The sequence below is a fragment of the Habropoda laboriosa genome, unplaced genomic scaffold, assembly GCF_001263275.1.
Source record: "Habropoda laboriosa isolate 0110345459 unplaced genomic scaffold, ASM126327v1 scaffold597, whole genome shotgun sequence".
NCBI lineage: Eukaryota > Metazoa > Arthropoda > Insecta > Hymenoptera > Apidae > Habropoda > Habropoda laboriosa.
Window position 1 is genome coordinate 531,284 of NW_017100768.1, and position 27,697 is coordinate 558,980.

General features: G+C 39.4%; 4 protein-coding genes across 8 annotated transcripts in view; 2 read left to right on the plus strand and 2 right to left on the minus strand.

Annotated features, from left to right (window-relative positions):
* LOC108577189 (ATP-dependent Clp protease ATP-binding subunit clpX-like, mitochondrial) overlaps positions 1-895 on the plus strand; it is a 3,690-nt gene extending 2,795 nt beyond the window's left edge. For all 3 annotated transcript variants that reach the window (XM_017940302.1, XM_017940303.1, XM_017940304.1), the window contains exons 6-7: positions 1-459; positions 543-895. The exon at positions 1-459 is cut by the window's left edge and continues 461 nt beyond it. In XM_017940302.1, the coding sequence (XP_017795791.1) occupies positions 1-459; positions 543-794 (711 nt within the window). In that variant the 3' untranslated portion in view covers positions 795-895. The remainder of the gene's footprint in view (positions 460-542) is intronic.
* A 1,715-nt stretch (positions 896-2,610) lies between these two features.
* Positions 2,611-5,038, minus strand: LOC108577194 (solute carrier family 25 member 46-like). Of its 2 annotated transcripts, none has more exons than XM_017940311.1 (6): positions 5,012-5,038; positions 4,121-4,351; positions 3,671-3,953; positions 3,542-3,598; positions 3,193-3,469; positions 2,611-3,094 (listed from the first exon to the last, which is right to left on the minus strand). In XM_017940311.1, the coding sequence occupies exons 2-6, from the start codon at positions 4,260-4,262 to the stop codon at positions 2,699-2,701; spliced, it is 1,155 nt and encodes a 384-aa protein (XP_017795800.1). In that variant the 5' UTR covers positions 4,263-4,351; positions 5,012-5,038; the 3' UTR covers positions 2,611-2,698. The 2 variants fall into 2 exon arrangements, with proteins under 2 accessions (XP_017795800.1, XP_017795799.1); XM_017940310.1 differs by lacking the exon at positions 5,012-5,038 and adding an exon at positions 4,517-4,699.
* LOC108577193 (asparagine--tRNA ligase, cytoplasmic) lies at positions 4,994-7,869 on the plus strand. Of its 2 annotated transcripts, XM_017940309.1 has the most exons (10): positions 4,994-5,114; positions 5,176-5,283; positions 5,380-5,790; positions 5,865-6,022; positions 6,098-6,241; positions 6,438-6,586; positions 6,691-6,819; positions 6,970-7,219; positions 7,297-7,560; positions 7,639-7,869. In XM_017940309.1, the coding sequence occupies exons 2-10, from the start codon at positions 5,250-5,252 to the stop codon at positions 7,768-7,770; spliced, it is 1,671 nt and encodes a 556-aa protein (XP_017795798.1). In that variant the 5' UTR covers positions 4,994-5,114; positions 5,176-5,249; the 3' UTR covers positions 7,771-7,869. The 2 variants fall into 2 exon arrangements, with proteins under 2 accessions (XP_017795798.1, XP_017795797.1); XM_017940308.1 differs by having other exon boundaries at positions 4,994-5,283.
* A 440-nt stretch (positions 7,870-8,309) lies between these two features.
* On the minus strand, positions 8,310-27,347 carry LOC108577213 (dmX-like protein 2). The gene is given in 40 exon segments (XM_017940345.1): positions 8,310-9,245; positions 9,342-9,374; positions 9,376-9,674; positions 9,739-9,883; positions 9,973-10,181; positions 10,299-10,359; positions 13,624-13,722; positions 13,826-13,999; positions 14,091-14,364; positions 14,457-14,661; positions 14,884-15,126; positions 15,211-15,460; positions 15,557-15,923; positions 15,993-16,174; positions 16,263-16,495; positions 16,589-16,781; positions 16,859-17,055; positions 17,256-17,420; positions 17,527-17,628; positions 17,732-18,046; positions 18,140-20,446; positions 20,537-20,881; positions 20,997-21,213; positions 21,324-21,565; positions 21,661-21,919; positions 22,016-22,162; positions 22,264-22,496; positions 22,499-22,544; positions 22,659-22,874; positions 22,994-23,289; positions 23,364-23,728; positions 23,939-24,092; positions 24,170-24,388; positions 24,477-24,658; positions 24,746-24,943; positions 25,111-25,246; positions 25,341-25,562; positions 26,301-26,454; positions 26,568-26,765; positions 27,226-27,347. Coding segments are annotated over 40 exon segments (10,086 nt in total). The 5' UTR covers positions 27,313-27,347; the 3' UTR covers positions 8,310-9,128.
* Between the last annotated feature and the right edge of the window lie 350 nt (positions 27,348-27,697).

Here is a 27,697-nt window from a genome sequence, read left to right on the forward strand (position 1 = left end):
GTAAAAATGTTAGAGGGTACGATTGTGAACGTACCCGAAAGAAATAGCTCGAGAAAATTACGCGGGGACACGTTGCAAGTAGATACTACGAATATTTTGTTCGTTGCTTCCGGTGCTTACAACGGACTAGATAGATTGATCTCGCGACGTAAAACTGAAAAGTATCTTGGATTTGGTGCAACACCCGCATCCGAGAGTCCAGGAAGAAGAGCCGCCAATTTAGCAGATGTTGCAAATATGTCGCCCTCTACGGAAAGGGATAACAAAGAGAAGGATCACCTGTTGCAACAAGTCGAAGCGAGGGACTTAATCGATTTTGGCATGATTCCCGAGTTTGTTGGCAGATTTCCTGTCCTTGTACCGTTTCACACTCTTGATAGAGATATGCTAGTGAGAATACTGACCGAGCCGCAAAACGCCATGGTACCTCAATATCAAATGTTATTTTCAATGGACAAGGTATGAAATGAACCACCAACCGTCGTTTCGTTCCAATTCCGATGCATCACTCGATCATTTCGGGTTTGCTTATCTGTTTATAGGTAGAATTGACGTTCACCGCAGAAGCTTTAAATGCGATAGCGGCACTAGCGATGGAAAAGAAGACTGGCGCAAGAGGACTTCGAGCTATCATGGAGTCGTTACTCTTGGAATCTATGTTCGAAGTGCCAGGTAGCGACGTAATGTCCGTTCATGTTACCGAAGGATGCGTACAGGGACAGGAGAAACCGCAATACGTCAGAAGAGGCGATGTCACGGAGGAGGAGTTACAAGCTCAACATATACACAATTAACAAATAATTCATACAAAGAACACATCACACGTTTGACCGGTTTCTTGGGGGAAAAGTGTCGTTCAAAACTGTATTTTGCGACAATATTTTTCGATTCGAAATAAATCGTAAATAATGTTCGTTTGTTATGATCGATGTTTTTCAACGAAACAAGGATACGTTGTATAGATTGCATTAAAATGAAAAAGGGGGGATTAAACGTATATGAAAGTTGTAACTATTATTATTCTTTGTATGAACAAAGAATATGATCCTGCGAAAGTATACATGTAAATAAATCGAGTCAATCGTGGTATGTAAGAAAAATTGTGTTCAAACAATTTGTGACGATATCAAACAGTTTGTTGTTGAACTGTTTTTAACCAAATGTGTGTACACGCGCGCGCGCACGCGTGCAGCATAGCGCGCGTGCGTTTTTGCGCCTATGTAAGAGAATGGAAATTTTACCGCGAGCACGTGTGGATCGATTAAAAATACGTTTACAGTCCAAAACAAACGTGACAATATCTAGTGATAATTAAACTGAAATTAGAAATATTTCGACTACTATGTAAAAATAACATGAATGTTTTTGGGCTTATTCTGTACGCAGTTATGCAGATAGAGAACGAAATTAGTGATATCTGTTAATTTAACCGCATTGTACAATGTATATATATATATATATATATATATATGGTGTATATATACCATACTAAAGTTGCTAATGAGAGAATGCATAAGAGAATTGCAACTATACAATAAAGGTTACACGAATATATCGTTCGGAAGTTGAAATTCTCTTGTTCGAATCTGTGCAACCATCCAATTTTCAATTTGAAATTATCTCGTACTGATATTAATGCATAAAACACAAATTTTCAATATACAGGAAAGGTAAACTGAAATTTTAAAAATTGCACGTACCTTCGAAAATTAATGGTAATCATCATTAATTAGTGGCAAATTTGTTTCTCAGTTATTTGATTCTAACTCATAATATCATCAGGCATGGGCAACCTTTCGGGGGCCAAATTATCATTCTGTCTCCGGACCAAATTATCAAAAAAAAATAAATTAATATTAATTGCTACTTCATATTTCATTTATTTATAATATAATGCTAAAAAGCTCTACATCAATTTTATAATATAATGAACGACATAGCAATTTAATGTGAAGATGGAAGGCAAACTTCGGTGAAATAGATTAGGGCCGGATCCGGCCCGCGGGCCAACGGTTGCCCATACGTGGTATAAATGATGAAGGGCTGTGTAATATATGATGCAAGTTAAAAAAAAGTTGTTGTACACATGTAAAATTGTAAACAAATGTTTTTGAAAGTAAATACTGTGTGATATTGGTTTCGCGAGTATTAATACACTTATCTTTTCATTAGTAACGAATTAAAACTTAATAATAAATTAATGAAACAATTCCCGTATCTAAATACCATTTCATAACTTGCATCTTTACAGTGTTTTCAATTCTTATAACGTAAGTATTTTAAGTGAAATGTGAAAACTGGTACATAAATATATATTAAATTATCATTCCAAAAAAATCACAGTATAGCACAATTTAATATCATGAATATTTTCGTTTAGTAGTGCTTCCACAAAACTCTAATGCAATGTTCAAATTCTTTTCTATTTCCCACATATATAAGTTTTATACATTACATATACATACAATAATTTCGAAATTTAATTCATTTTTATTCTGTGATAAGTCAGGAGCAAAATTAAAATGCTCCCAATTACTGAAAGTCTCAAGTTATTGGTATGGTTCTTCAGTAACAAGAAAAAAAATCAATAATTAATACAGTATAGTAAAATTTTACAATTATACTGTAATCTATCAGATTGTTACAGACACAAAGTGTACCATTAAACACGCGTTGATAACTCATTATTATTTCTCTTTTACATAGCATTATACCATGGTGGCCGTTCTGACAGTTTTGGTTTTGGCTCGAATACTGTTCGTAATTCCTCCATAATCCGTTTAATAACCCGCGCTATTACAAAATTTACGGTAAACTCCAAAAGGAGAGCACCGAATCCTTTATATAAACCAAGAGGGCCTTCAGTCGAAATGATCGTACTGCAACAATCAGTTACTCCGCTATATCCTGTTAATAATGGCGTTACGCTACGTCCTGTATCCAAATTGTCAATAATAGTACGTGTACCCTGAAGGTGAAGTCTGTGAATCACTGTTTCCCAAGGATAAAACAATGCTTCCGCAATAGACGCAGAAATTAACGCCGACCGCAGCTCTATGTCTGATGCAATTGTCAAGTCTCTGCTGTATGCACCCTTGATGCGATACAAACAAAATAACATTCGATATACATCCTCTGATAAATCATGAATTCTTCATAAGTAAATATTCTTTATGAACAGATAACACTTACTCTTAACTGTTGAGAATGTTTCTGTTTAATATACATAATGCGACTAGTAATCCCTTGTGCAGCTAGAGTAAAAAGATATTTCGATACTACGTAAAAAACAGTTGGTGGCAGAAGAGAGTAAATAGGAATTAATCTGCCTTTGTTGTTCACTTCGACCAAGCGAATTGCGCCGTTTCGAAAGACGTCCAATATTCCAGGACTCTCTGATGCAATTTCAGATTGTACTGTCTCCACTAATGATGCAGAGTAAAATGGTGTTATCAAACCTATGGAAATACTATCATATTTCCTATTAATCTTTTCTATAACGTGTACAATAAGAAACTTATGTATACTAATATATTATTACCATTTGAGAAGAATATGTTGTCCAAATAGTTTCAATGAACTGTTGCATCTTACTTCCCTGAAAATATAGATATATAAAATTTATAACTGAAAAAATTAGAATGCATCATACATATAAAGATCACCTTACTTTGGCCACAGTGTTACTTTAGAAATGAAATTTTCAATAGCTAACAACATCCCTCTTACAAGTACCACAGATCCAATTCCTTTCCATAAAGTATTTATTCCTTGAGTTTGATGAAGACCCACGACTACAGGTACCAAAGTCATTGGTATTATGTGATACTTTTTTAATCCAGGATTTACTTGACATTGCCTCCTTAAAACATCTAGAGGATGAACTAACAAGGTTTCCATAATTAAGGTTGCTACTCCGCAACCAGCAATCATAAACGTTTTTGCAGTGGCATCTGAAATATAAAAATTCTTTGAAACATTTTCCATGTCAGATCTTATCATTAGTTTAAGGATAGGTTAGGTCTTCTAACCTAATCTTCTTTTCTCTATAACAATAATAAACTTTCAATACGTTTCGGTAGACTTTACGTCAAAATCTTTTTGCTTCGTCAAAACTCACCTCCCTCATAAGGCAAACTATCATCGTCCACATCAGATATAACGCTGCTAACGTGCAACGGACGGATTACCTCGTGTCTATAAAAATAAGTATCACCATTTTTCTCTTGATATACCCTTCCGTAATTTTCCAATCCAGCCATCGTTTAAGAAATTGATTTTTAAAACTTGCAACTATTCATTCTGAGTACTAAAGGTATGTAATTCAATCGACCTTTAGCTTTTATCGATCCTATAATGATATCCCATCATATCACTCAAAATGTTAGTATACGTTTGTGTATGTGTATATGTATGCGTTATATATACAATGTATGATATTTATCATCAAGTCGCGTAATTTAGCGAGTCGTAACAATCATAGTCAAGTATGAAGTAATATCAGATAAAAATCTACCTTTTAAATTGTACACTTATTGACTCATTGACATTTATTTAAATCTTTCAAATTTTATCTTTCTCCCAATTCGGACGAACAAGAAACGTTATTCCAATGCGAAATATTTATAAAATAAATGTTAATCAGTGAAACAAACCCGTACAAACATGCATCGATAAACGTGTTCATAAGATAGATAATACCACCATTGATAATATAACAACCATAGATCATGAAGTGTCAACTAATTGAAAATCATCAATGTGTTAATAACATTAATTTATTTCGCACTTTTTGTTAGAAAGTAAGTATGTATGTGCCATGTAAATGTTATAATTATAATTCTCTATTATAAAGAATAGGGAAAATGTTAATACAAGCTGTGGTAATTTATAATTTCATGGAATTCGAAATGTATCTTATTGACGTTAGATATGATATTTTGACTTAACGTTGACATATTTCTGTGCTCAACAATTAGACCTACATAAATAAGTACACGTAAGTACATACACGTCATTACACGTTGTTGACTGCAGCCTACTGTCGCTATAATCAGTTGTAGCGTGATCGACTTAATCTGTTCGTTGCATCATTCAAGTTGAACATCTTTAAAGTAAGAATTTGTATGAATATTACATCTTCAATATACCATATACAGCGTATTTAATGTTTAGTAAATTAAGAAAAATCGGCAGCATTTATACAATATAAAGGGAAAAAAGAATTACAGTTACTGTCAAAAAGAAAGATGACCGAAAAGGAACCCTTACAGCTGTTGCCGGGTAAACGAGTTCTACATAACACAATTGTGAATTCATGTATTACTTGTATCTTCTTTACTCAACAGATTTAATAAATTTCACACTTTTTTTTTATAGATACAATTTATACATCGCAGAAGAATGGAAACGACGAGACAGGCGATGGTACTGAATCTAATCCTTTCAAGACGATTTTACAAGCAATGCGGTATGCAAGCAAGGAACCGTTTCCACCAATCTGTCAAGATTCTAACGAGAACGGGAAAAAATATGAGCTAGTATCTAAATCTCAGTTAAAGAAGGTACAAAAAATTTGGGTAAGAGAACAATATAAGAGTGAGGAGAAGCAAAAAAAATTATTGGAGGATGAAGAGAAAAGGTTGAAGAACTTGGAAGAGGCTAAAACGATTGTAATAGAAGAAGACAGTAGCTTGCCAACCGCAATTCGTATAAAAATTCGAGAAAGTGTGAACCATCGAGATGAACGAGTAAAGCTATTTGGATGGGTTCATAGGCTTAGACGTCAAGGTACATTATTCTGTAATATATGTTTCTAATAATGTTAAGTTTGTAAATGTTAATCCGACTTTCTGCTGTCGCAGGTAAAGCACTTATGTTTATTACACTGAGAGATGGAACAGGATTTCTGCAGTGTGTTCTTAGCGATATCTTATGTCAGATATACGATGCATTGACATTATCCACGGAAGCTTCTATAGAAGTATTTGGAACTCTCAAGATTGTACCAGAGGGGAAAAATGTATCGTATTGTACATCACTACCGTATAATTAATGCACAAAAGCTTTCCACAATTCTTTAAGTTTTAATTTTTAGGCTCCAAACGGACACGAATTGCACGTTGATTATTGGAGATTAATAGGAGCATCTCCTCCTGGTGGTGCAGATTCAATTTTAAACGAAGAGGCCCTTCCCGATGTGCAGTTAGACAACAGACACATCATGATTCGTGGTGAAAATGTACGAAAATTAATAGAATAGCAATTCTATTAAAAATACAAAAGATTTTTCATTTGACCAAGTCAACATCAATTGACAACGAATATGCATCGACATATGCAAAGAATTTTGGAAAATTTTGATTCAGTTAGATGAATAAGATAAAAATAATTGAAGAAGCTAAACAATCTAAAAAATTGTAATTTCTTTGTTTCAGACATCTCGTGTATTAATCATAAGGTCTACATTGCTGCAGGCATTTAGAGATTATTACAGGGAACAAGGTTACTGTGAAGTGACACCACCAACTTTGGTACAAACACAGGTAGAAGGTGGATCGACTTTATTTAAATTAGATTACTTTGGGTAAGAATGTTAAAGTATTACATGCTTGCTCCTTGAAACAGCATAACTTTTGATATTGAACACTCAGTGAGACCGTTTAATAAGTTAACGTTTTCAAATTTCAGAGAAGAGGCATATTTGACTCAAAGCTCGCAGCTTTATTTAGAAACTTGCATTCCGGCACTAGGCGATGTATATTGTATCGAACAATCTTACAGAGCAGAGCAATCTAGGACTCGAAGACATCTTGCAGAGTAAATAGAAAGAATTTCTAATGTTTTCCCGTTTATTTTTAGCGATATCTGCATTGAAATATGCATTAATAAATATGCATGCAATATACATTGAGAAGTAGTAGAAGAAGTTCGTGCAGCTCAACTGTGTACAGAAGTTTTAATTTCTAGATATACACATGTAGAAGCAGAATGTGTATTTATCACATTCGAAGATCTACTCGATCGTTTAGAGGATTTAATATGCGATGTGGTTGATCGTGTTCTTAAGTCACCCCTTGGATATCTGGTCGAAGAATTGAATCCTGATTTTCAAGTACCAAAGAAACCGTTTAAGAGGATGTCTTACACCGATGCTATCGAGTACCTTCGAGCTAATAAAATAACTAAAGAAGATGGGACGTTTTACGAATTTGGCGAAGTACGTGTGTGGTAGAAAGAGAAGTGAAAAGAAAGAAAATGACGATTGTAATAATTTAACAATTTTTAATTTCATAGGACATTCCAGAAATGCCTGAGAGAAAAATGACTGATATGATAAATGAACCGATAATGTTGTGTAAATTTCCAGCAGAAATTAAATCATTCTATATGCAACGTTGTGCGGATGACAAACGTCTGACAGAGTCGGTGGATGTACTTTTACCGAACGTTGGTGAGATAGTTGGAGGTTCGATGCGTATTTGGGATTACGATGAATTGTTGAAAGGTTATTCTGCATCAGACATTGATCCAAAGGCATATTATTGGTACACGGATCAGGTAAGTATCGATTTTGGTGTTTTTAAAGTATTAATCGTTGCAAAACAATTTCACTAATGATTCGTGTAATTTTTCTAGCGAAAGTACGGAACTTGCCCTCATGGCGGATACGGATTAGGTCTAGAACGGTTTCTATGTTGGCTTTTGAATAGATACCACATACGGGAAGTGTGTCTTTATCCACGTTTCTTGGAACGTTGTCGCCCTTAGGCTTATACATGTTATTCTTACCTATCGGATATATAAGTACCTCCATCGTTAGCGTACAATTATGTTGAAGAACTGTTGAAAACAGCCTGCAGAAGCATTGCACAGCTTGAATAAATTGGAAAAAATGTACTAAAATCGCAATATTTATTTTTCATTTAATCATTTTATCACCTGCAGCACACTGTACATATTAAACGTACTAATTGCGCAGTAGGTAGAAGAGCATCTAACAGTGAGTTCTACCGTACATCGAATTGTACAACAGTACTGTAATATATCTCTTTGGACAAAAAGATGAAAGAAAGAAAAAAAAAAACTTAAATATGCACATATGTATATAGATAGAAAAAATAAATTCTTCCCTTAATCCTTATTATTCTGCATTTATGTAGAAATGACACGATACAGTGGAAAATAGGTGTTTCATTTCATCTATATTTTCAATGCGTCAATTTATACATGCTTATCGAGTACTACATAATTTATCATCATTTGTGTTAAATAGTTTTTTTTTTTTTTACAAGAGAAAGACCCTTAAAAATGTACTTCGCCACAATGTAAATAAATACGAACACGATTGCGCTTTGTGACGAAAAGTTTATTACACAATACTTGACCGCGAATGTAAAAACAAGGTAATATATGTATGTATCTTTAATGCTCATTATTAACAGTTCGACTATAATAGTTTTGGCTGATTTCTCTAACTTTACACGCTTTCATAATATAGAAATGTACATTCTCTAAAGGAACAACACAACAATCAATCAGAGCATGTTACTCTATTCGAATCGAATCGAATCGAAACGACGCGACTGTAAAATAAAAAAAAAAAAAACACGTTTGGGAATCAGTTGGACGCGCGCAAATGCGTTCGATAAAATCTGAATAACTAGCGCGGGTGGCGTGAGCTAAGGTAAAAGCAAGCAAAAATATAATTTAATTAAATCGGCGATAAATCGATAGGAGGAAAACGCGAAAGATTAAAATCTGAAGGAAAATAGTTTCAGCGATCGTTTCTTCCTTTTAATACTTTGAGAATACATTCATAGGTATAATAATTCGGGAACTCTGTTTCCTCCTGCATCTCTCACTCACGCGTACTCACGGTTGTTCCGAATTCGAGGTGAAAAGGAAAATGTACTTACTCAACAACGCCCTTAACGTTAAATCTTCACCTGCAATAATCTCCTTGTATAGTCTCTTGTAGGAAGAGGAGCGTTATAACAAGGAAAGTACGCATTCGCATATTGAATAATTACGCTTAGTAGTACTTGGTAATCGCTCGATAGGCGAATGAGCATTGTTATGAAACATTTCGTTAGCAGAACTTGTGTGAATCATTCTTCTTGATTATTTTAATACAAAGTGTGTACGACACAATCGCGTTCTGGTAGCTGACGAACTTTCATAGATCCATCTGCACCGCAAGAAAATAAACGACCAGCAGAATCGACGTGTAATTGCGTTACACCCTGTAAAAGATAGTTTTGTCGCGTGATTATTGGGGATAAAAGAAGTGTATAGCGGAGGTTAACAACGAAGCGACTTATGGTCACGAGTCAGCTTACTTGTCCAATGTTTTTGAAGAAACTAGATCGTGAAGGCAAGAAAATCGAAAATGGAATCATTCAAGATAATAATACTATTGCATATTTGTACTTTTGCAAATATTTCCTCGGTCACCTTAATATCACCATCTCCTGCTCCACTAACGAAAAATTCTTCGTGCGGATCAAGGGCTAAACATTTAATAGCTGACTCGTGAGCCTGGAAACGATGTCGCTGCTGGCGTTGTCGAACGTCAAATATGTTGATGTCACCCTTCTTTCCTCCGCTGATCAATAGCTGATGCTGAGGTGCGAGTATCAACGAGCTGGCTCCTTGCTCATGGCACGTGAAACCTAGAAGAAACGAGACGATTCGTGGTGAGCTGGCGCGCCCGCAGAAAGCCAGACGGCGACGTACCTTGAATGAGAGACTTATTTTGCGGAAGCAAAGTATCCCAAAGCGCTACGTTACGTCCTTCAGAACCATGACCGGCGGTCGCTATTAAACTGCATGCACCAAGGAAGACAAAATCGGCCGTCACCTTGCTATGACACTGATAATTCTAAATGACGAGGTACAAGTTGTTATTTCATCGATGTGAACAACGGGTTAGGTTAAGTAGATCATTTCGAGGTGAGAAAAGCGTCTTACGAAGAATGGTCGCGCTGTTCCTTCTCTGCAGGCAACTTGAAATAGGCTGAGATTGCCATCAGAGTCTGCGACACCGAACTTATTCCCATGTTGCGAGAACCGCACACGAGTCACTTTCGCGAATGTACCCGGTGGCCTAGGAGTCCCTACGGCCGTCTGATGTCCCCATTCCCAAAGGGACACCGAGCCGTCTTGAGAACCGGTCAAGTCTGCGCGTGTTCGTTTGCAAGCCGCATAGCGGGACGTTAATGAAAAAACCAATGCGATTGTTACTTCAAATTTCATCGTCGCACATTATTGCTATAGTCGGGGCTCAATTTACTTACATAACGGTAGAAGTGGATGCGACGAGATTCTTCTTATGCCGTCGATTTTATGCTTCAGGATCTGTCGGGACAAAATGCGACACACGTTTCGTTACATTCGATCGAGACAAGACGCACAATGCAATTGTTGGTCGAAATGGTTGATTTCGCAAACGGTACGTACATGTGTGTATATTCCTCGAGAAAAAGGAATCAACGTAACTCTGTAAACTTTAGCGCACACATATCAGAATACAACAAGGAAAAAAAAAACAATGACGGAGGAGAGGGTAGCGGGGAAGAGTTACACTTAATATGTATGTATGTATGTATGTATGTGTATATGCACGCGTACGTATATAACCTAGTGTTACAGAATAATACAATATCAGCCTTGGTGTGTACACGTTTTCATAAACGCATGCTATCAACTTTCTTTGATGTTGCTTCTTTTTTCTTTACCGCTAATTCGCTTACAATAGAGGGAAGCCAAAGCCTAAGGACTAAACGATCGCTCCTCTTTGGACGTATACGTGTATCGAGATGAATCGGTGCGAAACGAAACGCGTTCTCACGCGCGAATACACACGATACTCGTCGTTACTTGTTCAATATTTCTCGTTTCACTCGATTCGAACTTGATTTGTATCCGTTGAAAGACAACGTTCGTTTATCTTAATCTAACGAGGCGGCGGCAGCAGCAGCGGCGGCGGCGGCGGCGAATATGCTCGATATTTTTCTGGGTCCACTAATTTTCGAACACTCGTTTCAAACTTTTCCCGCTTTTATCAACACGTGTACACAGAAGTAAACATACCAGAGTAATAATTATTAATCTTTAAAGCGAAAGCTAGCAGACCCAATTCCGACTTTGAACGAAAATGCTCGACTTTGTGTGTGCGTGTGCATAATTAAACGGGCAGAAAGCATAATAACGCTATGTTTCTACAGACGACATTCAAAACATAACCGCAATAAAAAGGCAAGAAATTATCAATGAGCTTTTCGTAGAAGGAAGGAACATTTATCATCAGACATGCAGTGTTAACGAGAAACAAGCTTCGGAATTAAAAATTTGTATCAATAAGGTTTTCTCATTTACAGTGTCAATTCCAAATGTTAATTCACACTGTCGTTTCAGTACTGAACATAATCAAATATATCTGATGAAAAAGGAAAGAAAACGCAAAGTATTAGCATTTGATAAAGTGAAAAATCGAGGTAAAGTATATACATACATACATATATACACTTCAACGAATTCTTTCATAAAAAGAAGTGGTAATAATAATGACGGTGATCACGATAACGATGAGAATAATCATAGGCTGTGATAACAGCCACGATAATGATAATCATAACAACAACAGCAACAACAACAATGCAGAAATGTCGAAATCGCTACGCTAAATGGTTTGAACGATAGTAAAACTGAAAGACCTAGGAAAGGAGAATGAAAGATACGTTTCTGCTGATAACGACATGCCTTGCCAAAGTATGTATATCGCACGACTCGCGTGAGGGTTCTATCCTATTACGATTATTCGCATAGCACGAAATAATTGCCCGTTCGTAAGATCCAAAAGCGATAATACGTATCCGCATTTTGTAAACGAGGCAGCTTGGGTAAGCTATTCGAAAGCGGTACATTAAATTCTGTTTTAATGTGCGGTAAAGGTATACGACAGAATCGAATTTACAGCGCTTAGGATGTTACGAAATGGAGCTTGTTAACAATTAGGTTAGGTAAAAAAAAAAAAAAACAAAGAAAGGAATTAGAAGGAAAATAAAGAGAAGAGAAGCGAGATAATACGATAATACAAGGAGAAAGAATGGTGAAAAAAAAATGAAGGAAGAGAAGGGCTGGGGAGGGGAGAAGAGAAAGAAAAATGAAACGAAAAGGGGAAGAAAATGAATTGGAATATAAAGTCGTCGCTAGGGATACTAGGATGTATCATATACAGGCTAGGGTGGTCTGTTAGAAGTTAATCTCACCGGTTGCAACAAGTGTTTGCTCCTATCGGCAACAAATTGACAGAAACGCAGGTCGTGGGAGCCAGGAAAAGCGGGCATCCCCTTCATCTGAGCGAGCGAACGAGCCACCAGGTCAGTGACGTCAGTCAGACGCAAACCAAGTTAGACGTTAGGCAAGCATTGAACAAGGAACATTGTTTCCGTCACCAGATGTGCTACTTTTACGCGACCCAGTGCGTCGGCTACTCGATATATCAACGTATCCACGGCCATCGAGGCTTCCCGTCTCCTGCGAATTCTCCTTTCCCTCCCTTTCATCAATTTTTCTTTCACTACTTACAATATTAGTAAGTAGTGCTAGTAAGCAAGCTCCTAACCTCCTTCTATGTATTTCAAAATTAATACCATTTCCCATGACGACGTTTCGCAGGAAACAAACCTCGAGATAGCCGTCGTATCCTCCAACCGTGTGTTTCAAAAGGTGATATCTATAGTGCATACTCGATTACATATCATGCAACGCTTGCTTGATCCTTTCAGATCTCTCTTGGAGCAAGTGCCTCGGAAACACCTATATCTATTTAAATTGAATATTTTTCACAGATACGATTACAAGTTGAATTTACGTCGGGTCACGTGAATCGATCGAAAATTTGTCATCAAATTAATAGCGTTTACAACGTTTTACTCAAATGCGCTTTGCGCTTGTTCTATCTTAAACGTAAACGTAATAGGATTTCATCGTATTTAAACCGTATAACCACTACCACCGATATAATGGCATTGCACGAAATCATCCAAACAACACTCCAACTATTATATTTATTTAGTTGGTGAGCAGCGTTCATAGTTATATTCATTGTACGAACACAAACGAAAGAAAAACTTAAGAAAGTTATCAGGCTGATTTTCCATCTAATTTCGAACATGTTTTCTTCTCACAAGTTACCTTTTCATCGTATTTTACCTTTCCAATCGAGACAATATTTTACATGACTTTTCACTGGTTGAGCACACATTTGATGAATTTTAGGGAGAAAGAGAAAGAAGGAAAGAGAGGGGGAGGGGTGGGGTTTGTTTTTTCTTTAACTCAAACATTCCTACAGTATACACGTAAGGTTACAATATTGGAAAGTTGTCTCTTTTTCGGTTTCTCGCTTCGAAGAACACATGGCTATATATACACACACACGGAAGAATGAAATATCGGATAATATATCAGAAAGATCTGGGTTCGGTCTGATTGTGAGTAAGGACACGACACACGAAAAAGTATAAACCTTTCAGAGAACAAACATACGACTGTACAGTGCTCGATATTTAAATATGCGAGTTACGTTCGTTAGTTACGATCTCAAGGGAGCACACTTACCACACTTGCCCCTCTTCCACTTTGACTAGCGATACCCAACTGAGGTTGAGGATTATTTGTCTGTGGACTCTGAGCGAGTAACGGCCGATCTGCTGCTGTCTGAAAACACGCGCAAACAAAATTACAAAAATTTTCATCAGACAAATCCTATATAAATATCTGAGTAGATAATAGCAAGGTTAAGGGGTTCTCGCGCGTTTACCTGAATTACTAAGAAACTAGTTGGTTGTACAGGTTCCGGTTCCGGCTGTTTGTTCAGATTGATGATGTCGAATTCGCATTCATCTTCCAACCAGGATGGAAGTTCGAGCAACAGTGATATATTCATTTCTTGTACTTCTCGGGGAGTAGCCAGGGCCATTAAACCTGGATTCACCTGGATCATTTTGCGATTATATCTTCATTCATTACTTAAACCAAACTATTTATTTCATAGTATAGCGTAGAGGTAAACAGACGGAGCAGACCTGATTAAGGCAAAAGGCACTGATGCTATCCTGCTCCTTGTGGATAATCCGTACAGGTTCGGGTAAACTGGTGGTTCCACTATCGCTACCTTTGTCCTCCGCGGTCGTTCCACCACGATTCAAATTATCGATCGTGGTTTGATTGTTATCCAGAATCGACGACAGAGATCTACGTTTGCCGAATACCGCCCGAATAAAGATGTCCTGCACCGATTCTTGTCGAACCAAGTAGCACCACAGTCGATTAGCAGGTGCCGCCGATGCCAAGCGCGTGCTGCGTGCAAACGATAACGATTCAATTGTTCTCACGAGAGGCAACCGACATTAGAATTTCTCTAATTGCTCGCGCTGTTCGCGAAATCTTACTTGAACGGTGTGTTAGCCTTTTCGAGCAAAGACCGGTATTTATGAATCGCTGGTTTTCCCGGTGTAGGCATTGGATCTGGTGCACAACCAGGGATATAATTGATCGGCGGTGGACCCCTGCTGTCTAATTCTTCTCGCAACGTTTCTTTCCACACTGCCACCACGGCTAGCGTCCCGTGAATCAGAGGACTATTCACAGGTAACTCTATATATGTGCGACAAAAAAAAAAAAACGAAAAAAAAAAGAAAAGAGGAAAGAAAGAAAAAAAAAAGAGAAAGAAAAGAAACGAAAAGAGCAAAAAAAAGGAGGAAAAGATGTATTATTTATAGGAGGAAAACGATCCGTACTTTTTGTTTATAGTTTGGAAAGCAAAATCACACGAGATATTCTTCATTCGTGATTTTGTCCAATATTGAAACGAAATACCTTGCATCTCTATTCCGGCCACGTTCAAGAAATCCTGAAGCTGCTGTTGCAATATCTTCACTATAGCTAAACGCATCACGCACCAACTGTACGAGTTTGGATTTGTATGTTCCGTATTGTCCTTTGGTTTATTCTTTGGTTTCGCATTGGTGTCAAATACATCTTCCCCGTCCTCGGAGGAATCTAAATCCGACACCGCAGAGTCGGACGAATCGTAATCAATTTCGTCCGCGTACTCGCTATCTATATGTGGCTGGGTCACGCAATTAAAATGATATTTAAATAACATCTCGAATAGAGATGACTTTCACGGCTAAACGTTAAAACTCACCTTCATCAAAAAGTACGATATCATGCTCATTTGAGGTGAAACGAATTGCTCCCTGTATGTAGGTTTATCTTCCTTCATATTCGGCTGTTGACCGGTAAACTGGCCCAATAATTTCATATTTAACTTGACGCGTTGTTTAGTTAACGAGGTCATAGTGCTCCACACGGCTCCTGCGGCACTTTGCGCTTCGTTCGAACCAACACCTTCCCCACCTTTATCTATCAAGCCTGCTACTGCTCCATCCGACTGAGGACGAGGCAAAGTACAAAATATACGTAAAAAAAGCGACAAGAATTATGCATACGAAGGAGAAGAGATTTGTGTGCGCGTGCGTGTGCATACCTCTCTGCTTGTACTTGCGACGCGCAGCAACTTTTTTACTCCTCCGCCAAAGAGGCAGGACCAAGTGTTACTGTCAAAATGTTGACCCACCAGCCTATATAGAATGTGACTATCACAGCTCCAGACTGCGTAAACGAACAAGCTCATGTAAGTTGCTACGAAAGCTTCGCAAAGAAGAATATTCAATTTTGGCGTGTCCTCGTCCTTTTCACGGGCCAACAACGCACGCAAGTTGGTCACGCCTGGCCATTTAGAGGGTGACGTAGTAATGCACACACCATCGTCCGTTGAATATCTTCGATGATGTCGATTCGAGGCTACCAAGTGTCCACCGGAGAACGTTTCTATTTCAGCAACTGCTGGAAAACTGCGTGCAAGCAAAAAAGGAAACGTTTATTAGCTAACTATTCACCTTTTTCAGATATATCAAACTTACCTGTATGGTTGTTGGTGCTTCGTTACAAACGTGTCGGAATCGCAAAGGGACTGATAGATACAAGCGCTCAAAGCCACCGCTAAATCTCTCATTATAAATACCTCACAATAATGCGTGTTTCTCGTAGGCATTGGTGGATTACGCAATTCCACCAATGTCTGCAACATGTCGTGGGCTAAGGACTAAAAAGATTTCATTTAACTCATCAGGCTTACGATATACATACACGTGTATGTTCGGAAATGCTTCGGGTGTGTAAATTGTACAAACCTGCAAGTGCCTAACTGGATCTGCCACAACGGTTTTGTTACATGCCACACTGGCGCTTAGGAGAGGTAGCGTGGTTGGGAATGGAAGAGGACTGAGTAGCTGTTGCTGCGTCTTCTCTTGTTGCAATTCTTGCAATAGAAGGACAAGTTCCATTCTCACAGATGCCAAACCACCACCGGATGCTCCGTGCAGAGAACAGTAGGATAATAATGTTCGCAACAACGTTTCGTTTGCTGGAAACACACACGTACAGAATGTAATGTTCTATATGTTCAAATTACCGAAGCGGATTCACCTTCCTAACGGAATATACATCACATATGTACCTTTCAACCATTTTTTTCTTCTAGCAGCTCGTTGCACTTTCGCTTCGAAATCCAATTTTTCAGCCATCAATATCTCGTGTAGCGTCGGCTGTTCACCAGGTTTGCACGGTTGCACGTCATCCACCATACCACCTTCATCTGAAATACCCAACGAATTGGTCGTCGCGTCCAATTGGAACAAGCAGATAAAATTCTCCATTAAAATCAAATTAACTAAATTGTTGTATGCTTACATTCCGAGACGTTGTTCACATCTCCATCGGAACTGACGCTGTAATTGCAAAGCTGCCTGAGAGCGTCCACCTCTCGCTCCAGCCATACGTAAAGTTGGTATCGAAGTTGACCTCCGTCCACTTCGAAACCAGTTGCCAACGTTGACAATTCTTCCATTAAAATTTTCAAACAGGCCACGAATTTTAGTTGTTGCGCCATAATGTCTAACTGACTGGACGATTTAGCAGTTTTCTCTAAAAAAAAAAAAAAAACCACACCACATATTTTTGTACGTGTGCCTGTGTGTAGATAGACACCGTTTTTTAAACAAATACGATTCACCATCTCTCGTTCTAACGATGTGAATTGGGCGAGTAAGTGAGAGAGAGAGAGGGGGGGGGAGAGGGAGGAAGGGAGGGAGAGAGAGAGTAATGGACGAAGTAAAACGGTTTACCATTTTTCTCTGATTGAGTTTCTCTGACATCATCGGTGTTTTCTTTCTTATCCAGTTTCATGCTTAAGGGTGGACTGTCGTCGTTTTCAACTGGGTCATCGTCGTCCCAGTTTAATACTAATTCATCCTCTTGCCGCGTCATAGGTTCAGACCAGTCAACGATACCTAACACGGTAATGACGAACCACACCATTTGAAATACGTTTCTTTCTTTACGCTTGTCAAGGTGAATTATCAGATGAATAATAAGCGATAAAATCAGATGAACTACCTTCGTCGGCGTTTATCTGCTTCGAATTGTTGTCCCAACTGATGATTCCGGTGTCTATTTGAAAATCTTGCGTTCTCACTTTACTTGGGCTATTTAACAGACCTATCGTTCATGAATAAGAAGGTAAATATGAAGGAATATTGGTGCGGTGAAATGCGAGAAAGCTGTAAAAATATAAATTTACGATTAATTTACGATCACGTACTGGGTGAATCTTCGCAATTCGTTTCCATCACTTTGTTCGGTAGCTTGGAAAGAACTTCGAGTGCAAGAGCTGGACATCCTGCTTTGAAATGTGCATGCGCCGTTGTGAAGTACAGCTGCCTTTCCAAAGGAGTAATACTATCCTCCAAAGTTAGTTGTTTATCAGGCTGCGATTTCGTCTCGGTACCGTAACTGAATCCAGATATAACCACCGAATGGCCTTTTTTCTTCTCCTGAGCAGTAGATGCGATGTACTGTCTGATCAATAACGGGTGTGTTCGAAGGTAAACGTAAAAGTTGAACACATTTGGATTTGCTGGAAATAAAAAAGACGCGATAACGAAGTTGTTTCCTTGAGAAAGAATTGTTGGAGTGAAAAAACTGGCTTTAATCGAAGAAGGAAGATTACCCGTCGAGCCTTCGGGCTTATCAGATTCGTCGTTATACTGCGGATGCAGGGTTCCAACGTTAGTTAGGAGCAAAGTGTTGAGCGATCCTGCGTGGTCCTTAAGAATCCATAGTGCCATGCTGCGTAAAAATGGATCCGGGTGTGCTTTGTTCATATCCTGATTTTGGCCATCCTTGTCGCAGCCTAATATTTCTTCGTAGAGCAATCTCCTGAGGTTCGGAGATGTGGTGTCGTCTTCGTAGAGTCTAGCGATCACCATCGCTAATTGTACATCGTTCAGCTTATTCAGACACACGTCGATGGCGTCTTTGAGGGCACCCGCTAGCAGAAAGAATGCCGCAGCATGCTCGAACCTTTGTTTGCCAAGTAGAGCGAAGGCATTCTTTATAGCTGCTTTCCTCCATCGATCCTCCGTGAAATTGTTCGCGAAGAACGTGGTCATCCTGTCGTCTCGCTTATTTCTGAACAGCCCCCAAACCAGATTCTTCCTTTTCATGGCCAAGTAATAGAGGGCAGCATCGAGAGGGTCTTCCTTGTGTTGATAAGCCGCTTTCGCGATCTTCTCTACGCATTTTCTCAATACAGTGTTGCTTCTGATCCACCAACCTATGCCGAGTTCCTTCAAAACGCTCCACCTCGGTTGCCCCTTCGCGTAAGAAGGTATCAAGCCCAACAGTTCTTCCTCGGACTCGGAATGAAACGCCCAGACGAGGTTGTTCGAGGATATGCCTTGCTTTTGAAATTGCGCCCTCTGCACCAGTGGAAGACAACGAATCAGGTAATTGTAGTGCTTCATGGCCAATAAAAATCGAAGTCCACAATCGTCCACTGAATCCGTGGAGATGGTCTCTCCTTCAGGAATACCGGTCAAATTCTCCTTCGCGATCGCATTCTTCGCCGCATCGATCGCGAATCTTTCCGCGAAATCAACGTTGCAGGTGGACACGGTGTCGGCCAAAGCTAGCAAATGCATCTGGTCGAGGCTGGACAAGCCGGGCAAGTGGGTATGCGTTAGCAATCGCGACAATAATCTGCCTTGTCTCGGTCCGAAATGAGATATCCCCTGTCTCTCCGGTACAGACGATCGTCTGTCTTTCTGCCGCGAACAATCGTAATCCTCTTCCAGCATGTCGTCCAGCGACTCACCTTCGTCCAAATTGTTGTCGAACAATTCGTTGTAATCTTGCTTGTCATCGGTGTTTTTGTGCTGATGCGGCACGTTCGTTTCCTTGTCCGCTATCAGCAAGGTCCAAAGGGGTAACGGCGATATCGACGTAATTTCCGCGTAATCGAGCGTAAGCTCCTCCGGTATTTGCGTGGTCGAACCCCTTGGCTCGAGGGGTGACGTTGTGCCTACGTAACTAACCGACATCGTTCTCGAACGCGACCATCCTCCGCCCCGTTGCTTCATCAGGCTCTCGTCGTCCGCCCTTAACGAACAAGAACTCCCTATGCATCTGACCAGATGCGCCAATATAGACTTTACCCAGCGAATTTTCCCAGAGTTTAGCAACTCCATCAGCTGTTTCGGATGATATTGGGGCAGAACGGGACAAGCGATCCTCGAGGCCTCGAATAGCCCATAGTCCGGCATGTAGTCAAAGTTCAAGTTCTCGTTTTGCATACCTCGCTTCTTCTTAGCGTCGAGCATCGTTAAATTAATACTGCTCACGCGGGATAGATGGGGCATGGAGGATACGTTCGCCAGCCGTCTCTGCGAAGTCTCGTGTGCCAACGTTCGTAGATCTTCGTCTCGCAAGTTTCGACTAGCTTGAAACTCGTCTGATTCTTGATGCTGTAAGTTCGAGTGGAAACAATCTTTCTTCGGGTTCGGCTTCCATTGCGAGTACACGTGCATCTCAGAGTCCATGCCGACCACTAAAATCCCATCCCTTACCCAGGATATTTGCATGGGCAACGGAGGCAGACCATCCGCCGTAGTCAATTCGATTTTTCGCAGTTTCATCCAACGAATCTCGTCGACGAATTGCGGCTGCGCCAGCGACGAGGCTTTCCGCAATATCGGCCGATTATTGCTCTGCGATTCTTTCATCGCTTTCATGTTCGCTTGCGCAAGATCCGAGCACACCGGCGTGAACAGCATGATCTTCGATCCAACGGCTACGGTCAAAATGTGAGAACCATCTTCCTTCGAGACCCAATCCAACTGAACTAAATGTTTTTGCGTGAGCGGGCACGTGTTGCCATTCTCTATGATCGACTTTCGTAGCGATTGAAGCGTGCTAAACGATGGAACTGCCAACAAGCCTGTGGACAATCGTTTCGAATCAGACAACAACTCGTTCCCTCTTCCTCCTTTTCTTTCACAACACACAGCAATTTATTTACGATCAACAAATCTTCCTTCGATACCCTTACCTGCGCTTGGCTTTGTACTTTCCCCGTTTTCACCGTTTCTCGGTGATCTAACATCTTCGTGACTGAGCGTCTGCAAAACTTGAGTGAGCCTCTGTTTCTTTTGCAAAAACCTACTGTCGTACAGATAACTCAGATCCAAGTGCTGATCCACCGGAATTCTCGGCAAATGTATATTCTTCAGGTGTATAGTATCTTCTAAAATCCATTCACTACCGCCTGTGCTCTCGCATTCGTATATAGCGACGCATAGATTCACGTATCGAGAGTCGGGATCGTTTTTGGTAGGTCGCGTAAATGATTTTCCGTACTTGTACGCGCACGCGATACGTCCACTGTACGCAGCGCTTATATTTAACGGTTGCCCTAAAATACAATCAAACTTTATAACTCTCTGATCGACAAGTTTCCTTGTCGATCGTTGCACAACAACTCTACTGCTGCTGCTCCTCCTCCTCCTCCCCCTCCTTCTCCCCCCCACCTGTAATGTCGATCGTTGATTCCTGATCTTTCCGTATCATTTCCCATTCGCACCATTCGTATTGCAGTTTCTCATCCGGTTCACCTTTCGTCACTTTGCATTTCCAAAAGCGTATCGTACTATCGCTGCATGCAGTTACTACGATGTATGGCGCGAAACAAGCAGGATATATGGAAGAGCTGCTCAAGTGTCCAGCGGCTGGTGCAGCGTGTATTACCTACGTATGCGCGTTCGCAATATGCAAGATTTTGATTATATGTATATCTTTACAGAGATTACGCACATTTCTATCAGGAACAAAAAAAATATAATGGAAATTACACGAACCTCAACTCCGTCCGGCAATGGTAATTCCTGGGTGCACACTTTCGTAGTTGTGATAAGAACGTGACTATTTTGAGGCCGTCTTTGGTAAAACATATCAAACTCGCTTTGGCTCTCGTGACGCGTTTGACTCGCTCTTCGAGATCTTCTACCTTCTGGATGAGTGCTTCGTCCAGGCGTTCCTTCCTCGTCCTCGTCTTGTACCAAGTGAGAATCCGGCACGTACATCATTGATTCCGACAATACTACGAGCAATACCGTGAATATATAAAATGGAAGAGAAAAGTAAAAGCGAACGGACTGGAAAATTCGAGATTGTAATTTTTTCCTACAACATTACCGGTAGTCTCAGGCTGAGAGGCTATCACCAAACGCCACATGTGCAGCGTTGTACCTTGCTGCGTCCTTTCTAAAACAACTATGTAAAATGGTTCTTCGAATATCGTCGATTGTTGCAGATCTACCATAGCATCCAAGGTAGACTCCATTAAACCTAAATCATTCACCGATGTATCTACACCGGCTTGTTTTTCATCGTTTCTATCTCCCGTGATTAGTTGCTCTTGAAACACGTGTAGGAATTGTGTATTTTGCCAATCCTGAGTTAACCAACCCAACAAGTAGAAAAGGAACGATCATTGAAAAATTTCAATTCGGTCTTGCTTGCTATTTCCACTACATATAACGATACTTACGTGAGTAGCATCGGCAATAGCGTCCAACTGTATAACGCAGCCTGGTCTGGCCGTCGACTGTTGAGACACTATCTTTATTCTATCGTGGATCGAATGCCTGATCCCATCGTCCGATGACATGTCTGTCGAGATACTAGCCATGGAATCCTGATACACGCGAGAATAGCTCGATTCATCCAGATCTTCGAAATCTTCCTTAATTTTCGTTGAACGTTTCTTATTGAACGAAACGTAAGTAAAATATTAACGCTTACCATCATTCTGCTTCGTCTTTCGCTAATCGACACTTCCGCTAACAGCGTTCTAGCGTCGATAACAGCTTGATAAACCCTCAAACATTCGCCGTCGCTGGCGACGAAACATGCGCTTGGAGAATTCGATAAATTACCTAAGGTAGTGCTTGGTAAAAGAGTTGGAATCCAAGCTACGTTACTGAACGCTGAAATTTCTGGCGAATTAATACGCGCCAATTCTGATACTAAGGCCCAACTGTGTCCACACGCCAAAGTATCAATTCGCTGCAGAATCCCTGCAAAATAAACGAGTTTCCACTGGTTACCGTCCGATGTTCTAACTCGATACGCACTCCTTGCCGATACCAGTTATACGTATAATTTACCAATATCTATATATGTACACTTACAGTAGGGGAGACATCTTTTGCCGTTGCTTTACTGGAATCAGATTTGTTGTTCATATTTTCACTCGAATCAGAGTTCTGACACTGAGACGATGATCCGGACTCCGGTATATTGTGATGCGATGTTGTCACCAATAAAGGCAATACCGGATGACAAGTAATATCGTTCACGCGGAACCGATGTCCCGAAGCCCTTGCCGCGTGTCCGATACTTAGCACCTGGTGGTCATTCGGGGAAAAAAAAAAAAAAAAAACAAAAAGGAAATAATTAATGGATAATTGGAGAGTAAAAGAGCAGATTAATAGAAAGTTGCATTGATGTGATATTTCGTTCCTACCTGGGAAAATTTCGTTTTATCGGCAAACGTTAGTTGCCATAAATTTAGAGTTCCGTTCGAATGCTTCGACACCATAGAGACAATTGGGCTTGGATGAGTCAACAAATCGTTCACCGTTTCTTGATTCGCTTTTCCACTTTCCAAATGACCGCCGTCTCTTTCCTTTGCGCCACTATGATTCGGATCGGTCGTACTCTCGATATTTTTTAACAGTTCCTGGCCCGTTCTTGACGTTAACGTCGACTGTTCTTCGTCCTGCTCGATCAGACTTGGTAATGGCGTCGCCACTTCACCACCTATGTAAACCAGCAGAGCCATGAACCATTGATTTTCTTTCAATTTACCATTTTACAATTGTTTTACAATTCACCTTCGTTCGATGGTTTCGTAGATGATTTTGCCACTTCCCGTATGTTTAACAAAGGACCACCGGTATTGTGAGAGTACATCGATACGCTGTGACTCATTGTTGAAGCGTCACCAAGAGGAAACGCGTTTGGTATTCGTGTGGAAAATGATATTTGCGCTTGTCGAAATGATCCTGGATGATATTCGTCCAACCATTCGATATGCCAAATTAAAAAGCTTCCGTCTATCGGATGAATCGAAAAGAGTAAATCCGGATTATGATGCCAATCTCGCAATAACGTCTCTATTTTCGTATCCAAAGAGTCCGGAGCATGATTTATCGAAGGCGTTACATCCGTTGCAATGGAATTAATCGACGCTGTATTACTGTGTACAGGAGAAAAATTTAAAAAAATACACACGCGCATAGATATATATGCACAACCATACTAGTAACTAACAAACGAATACAAATTTTACGTAAACCAAACAACTTTTCGTTCTTATATTATCTACGTATATGTATATGTATGTACGTAGGTATGTATGTACGTAGGTATGTATGTACGCGCATAAAAAATATTAGGGGTATTGTACCTAAGACTTTGGTGAGAATGTGCGCTATGTGGTAAACTATGATGCGACGAAACCGTATGAGTCGTGTGATGCTCGTCGCTGCTATGATCCTCTTGGCTCATTGATCGAACCGTACCTCCCGTTTTTTGCACAGGTTGCAATTTCACTCCTTTTTCTATTATCACACGTAATCAACTCTATCATGACGCCTGCCTCTCAATAAAATATACCGATTCAATACGAAAATCTTACTCGATAGGCCTTCTTCTTCGGAATCGTGCTCTGCGTGATCGACATCCTGCTGTTGTTGATGCAATCCTTCCTCCTTCTCTATCACTTTACGAGTAAGTTCTTGCAAAGTGCTTTCTGCTTGCATCGTAAAATGCATTTCTTTATTGTTCAACCAGTGTAGAATAAAATTTGGCTCCCTTTCAGGATCTCCGGTAATTAAGCTTGGCACCAATGGTATATCTATGATTCGTTATACACAACTATATATGTATACACTATTTCGTTCTACTATTCTAAAATACAATGTAATTATTAGCTATAAGCGTACCGGTCTCGGCATTGATACTAGCTGCCAAATGAAAATGCATTCCTGGATAATGACCCGTCCCTTGGTAATTATTGTGAAAATCATGAACCGAATACGTGGAAGGTAAAGTTGGTAAAGTTGGAGCTGTCGCGTGGCCTGCTTGATGTTGCTGTTTTGCGTGTCGACGAATATGGAAACAGGTTCTACAAAAGGTATATATCCCGTTTCCTGAGTAAAACGTACACGTACACAATCTGTATGTAAAAAGAGAATTTCGACCGTTTACGCACTTCATGTGCTTCAGCCGTTGCATGAATCGATGTTTGTGCATATTGTGATGCCGATGTTTTCCATGATGACCGTGCCTGTCAGAACCTTCGAACTGACTCATATTAGCTAAACCTTCAACTTCCGGTGGTATCGTTTCTGCCCATACACGGCAAATATTGTCTCTACAAGATGTGACCAACATATTGGAGACAGATCCTCTATGTAAAAGGAGAAAGAAAAGATATTAAACTAACGAAAACTAATCATTTCATTTAAAAATACTCTCAGTTTAGTTCCGTTCAGTTCAGTTCAGTTCACAATTCACAGTTCAGATACTGCGATGCAAATAATTTCTTATAAATTCTATAATACAGATCTTACATACTTTGGCATATATTTACTAGTTTTGCGCCAAGACAAGTGTGTCACTGCACGAGGATGAGCAATATAGACAAAGCTATAACTGTCAGTACCCATAGATTGCGTGACATTCGTGTGATCCATATTTCGTGTAGCAAACACTGAATAATTTTAAACATAGCTTCGTTAGAGCTTTCGCGAGACTTAAAACACCTACAGAACACCTGTAGTGTCTCATTTTCGTTACCCGTCTACGAATCTTACATTGTTTATTCTCGAACCATATCTTCACTAATCTATCGTTGAATCCTGTTGTCGCGAATAATGTACCGTCTGGACTGAAACTCATCAGATGTACAGGTGTAGCCGTGCGACATTTCCAAACACAATTCCATGCTCCTGGTTCATTGCCAGTATTTGAATCTCCAGGTGCTGGGCTTTCCGCTTCTCCGCCAATCGAGAAAGTAACTGTACCAGCTGAAAGAAAACATTATGCTTCTAATCTAAGCACGTACATTTTTGTACTTTTACAGATGCAGCTAGACACAAGTAAACATAATGGAACATTTTTTTCAACTTCAAATGCTATTGCAATTGTTCTATGTGTGCATTTTTTTTATTAAATAAAAGGTACTGTGTAGGAACGAAAGTGTTATCTATAGGCCTTTTGTCACATCGATTATGCGTAAAAGCGTCAAGGCATAGAAGCATCAAGCAAAAATTCTTGGAGCATACTACCGCTATATATGTATATATGTATATACATACATATGTAGAACTACAAAGATCAATTTAGTTTTCAGTTATTTTGCTTAATAGAGAAAATGACGAATTTCAATTTAACTTCTATAAAACGCATTTCAAACTTTACGTTGTTCGCCAAATACTGTTCATATACAGTACGAACACGCAATACTTCCTGCGAAATAAGCTTATCGCAAAACTTCAAACGTCGCTATTGCTTTTCACATTCATATGTGCTCTTTCACAGTAAACAAACTCACAGTCTGGAAGAACGTTCGAAGTATTTTCTTCGCGTCCAGTTACGCAACTTTCCTGAGTTCGTAACATATTCATCTTCATCACTGTACACAATTTTATTATTTTGACAAACAACAAAGATAGAATAATGTACATGTAAATAGATGAAATTTGACAAAATGTTAATCATCGTAACGTATAGATTGAACGATATATCAACGAGAAAAAGCTTACTATGCTCTTCTTGAAATGGGGTTATATTTTGGTGCCATAATTGTAGAAGTTCTCCACCGGTTAACAATCTTGTTCCTTCCAAATTCCACGATAGAGAGCTAATGTTCGATTCGGTCGTGAGGCTACCAGTTTGAACCCATCGATATTCCAATTGCTGCATGTCATTTAAATAAATTATCGCATAACGTTGGTGGTAAACAATATGTAATATATACATATGCAAATAATGATGAAAAATAGAGATGTAGCAAGATAAAAATTACATACATGAGAACACGCGCTATGTATAAGTGGCGTAGGCTCAAAAATGCAAACTTGATTTTCATAAGCTGCAGCAATTTTTCCTGTATCTGTGCTGCAATCCAAGCAACTAATCCTTATATAATTATGCACAGCTCCTGGAATTATTTGAACTCGTTCAAAATTACTGGCAAGGATTACTATGTTACAACCTGCCGCATATGCCTGCAACATATCAATCAATTTTGTAATATGCTATGGAAGAAAGTTTTCAAGGATTTCACAATAATGATATGTAATAATGTTTTCATTTTTACTTTTATACAGTATATCTGAAAATGAAAGATTTTTGTAAACACTCAGAATGTTGAAGAACTTAATTTCACATGGATGTAATAAAAATCAATAAGTATGCAGATGAAGAGCAATAGAAGTAAAGAATAAAAATTCTACGGCAAAAGAGTAAGAATGTAACTGTGAAAGAAAGAAAAGAAGGAAAAAAGCTGACAAGTTGGTTCTATAGAGTTGGGTGTTTGAAAATGTTTCATAGACGATTGTGAATATAGAATATTTCCGACGGCAGAAAAATACAACGTCGCAGTAACGAGACACGTAACGTGAAAGTACAGCTGTGAAATGCGATCAATCGTAATGAATGCTATGTAACGAGATAGAAATCACTCACGGTAAAAGAAATCCCTTCGACAGAGCCTACAGCGTAGCAGCGATCACCTGCATTACAAGCTCCACTTAATATTTGATGACAATTCATTTTTTCTCTTGAAAATCAGTTCATTCTTTATCAAGTTGATTTTTCCGGTTAGATACGTTGGATTTCTTAACTGTACTCAACGGTTTTCGACAATTTTTTACGAACTACAACGTCATCGAAACGTTATCTGAATGTGACATCACACGGTAGCACCTTGCTCGATTAGCAGCCATCTTTAAATGGATTTTCACGACGCGCGCCGCCACATTGCCACATTTCATCTACTAGATTACTTATATCTATGCAGAAGAAGTGCATCGTCACTTGTGCGATCTAAACGTATCGAGCAAGTATTGAAAATGTTTAATCGTACGACATAGATTTCAATGAAATTTTTGCCCTACAGAAACATTGATTTTTTACAATCTAATAGTACAAGATGTGA

What these genes read in the sequence shown, in the direction of transcription:
- LOC108577194 (XM_017940311.1), bottom strand. Translation starts at nt 4,262, where the DNA reads ATGGCTGGATTGGAAAATTACGGAAGGGTATATCAAGAGAAAAATGGT. An exon ending in CAACATATTCTTCTCAAATG is followed by an intron (nt 3,470 to 3,541) that starts GTAATAATATAT and finishes GAAATATGATAG; the next exon opens with TATTTCCATAGGTTTGATAA. An exon ending in AACATTCTCAACAGTTAAGA is followed by an intron (nt 3,095 to 3,192) that starts GTAAGTGTTATC and finishes TATCGCATCAAG; the next exon opens with GGTGCATACAGCAGAGACTT.
- LOC108577193 (XM_017940308.1), top strand. Translation starts at nt 5,250, where the DNA reads ATGACCGAAAAGGAACCCTTACAGCTGTTGCCGG. An exon ending in TTGTACCAGAGGGGAAAAAT is followed by an intron (nt 6,023 to 6,097) that starts GTATCGTATTGT and finishes TTTAATTTTTAG; the next exon opens with GCTCCAAACGGACACGAATT. An exon ending in CGTTTTACGAATTTGGCGAA is followed by an intron (nt 7,220 to 7,296) that starts GTACGTGTGTGG and finishes TTAATTTCATAG; the next exon opens with GACATTCCAGAAATGCCTGA.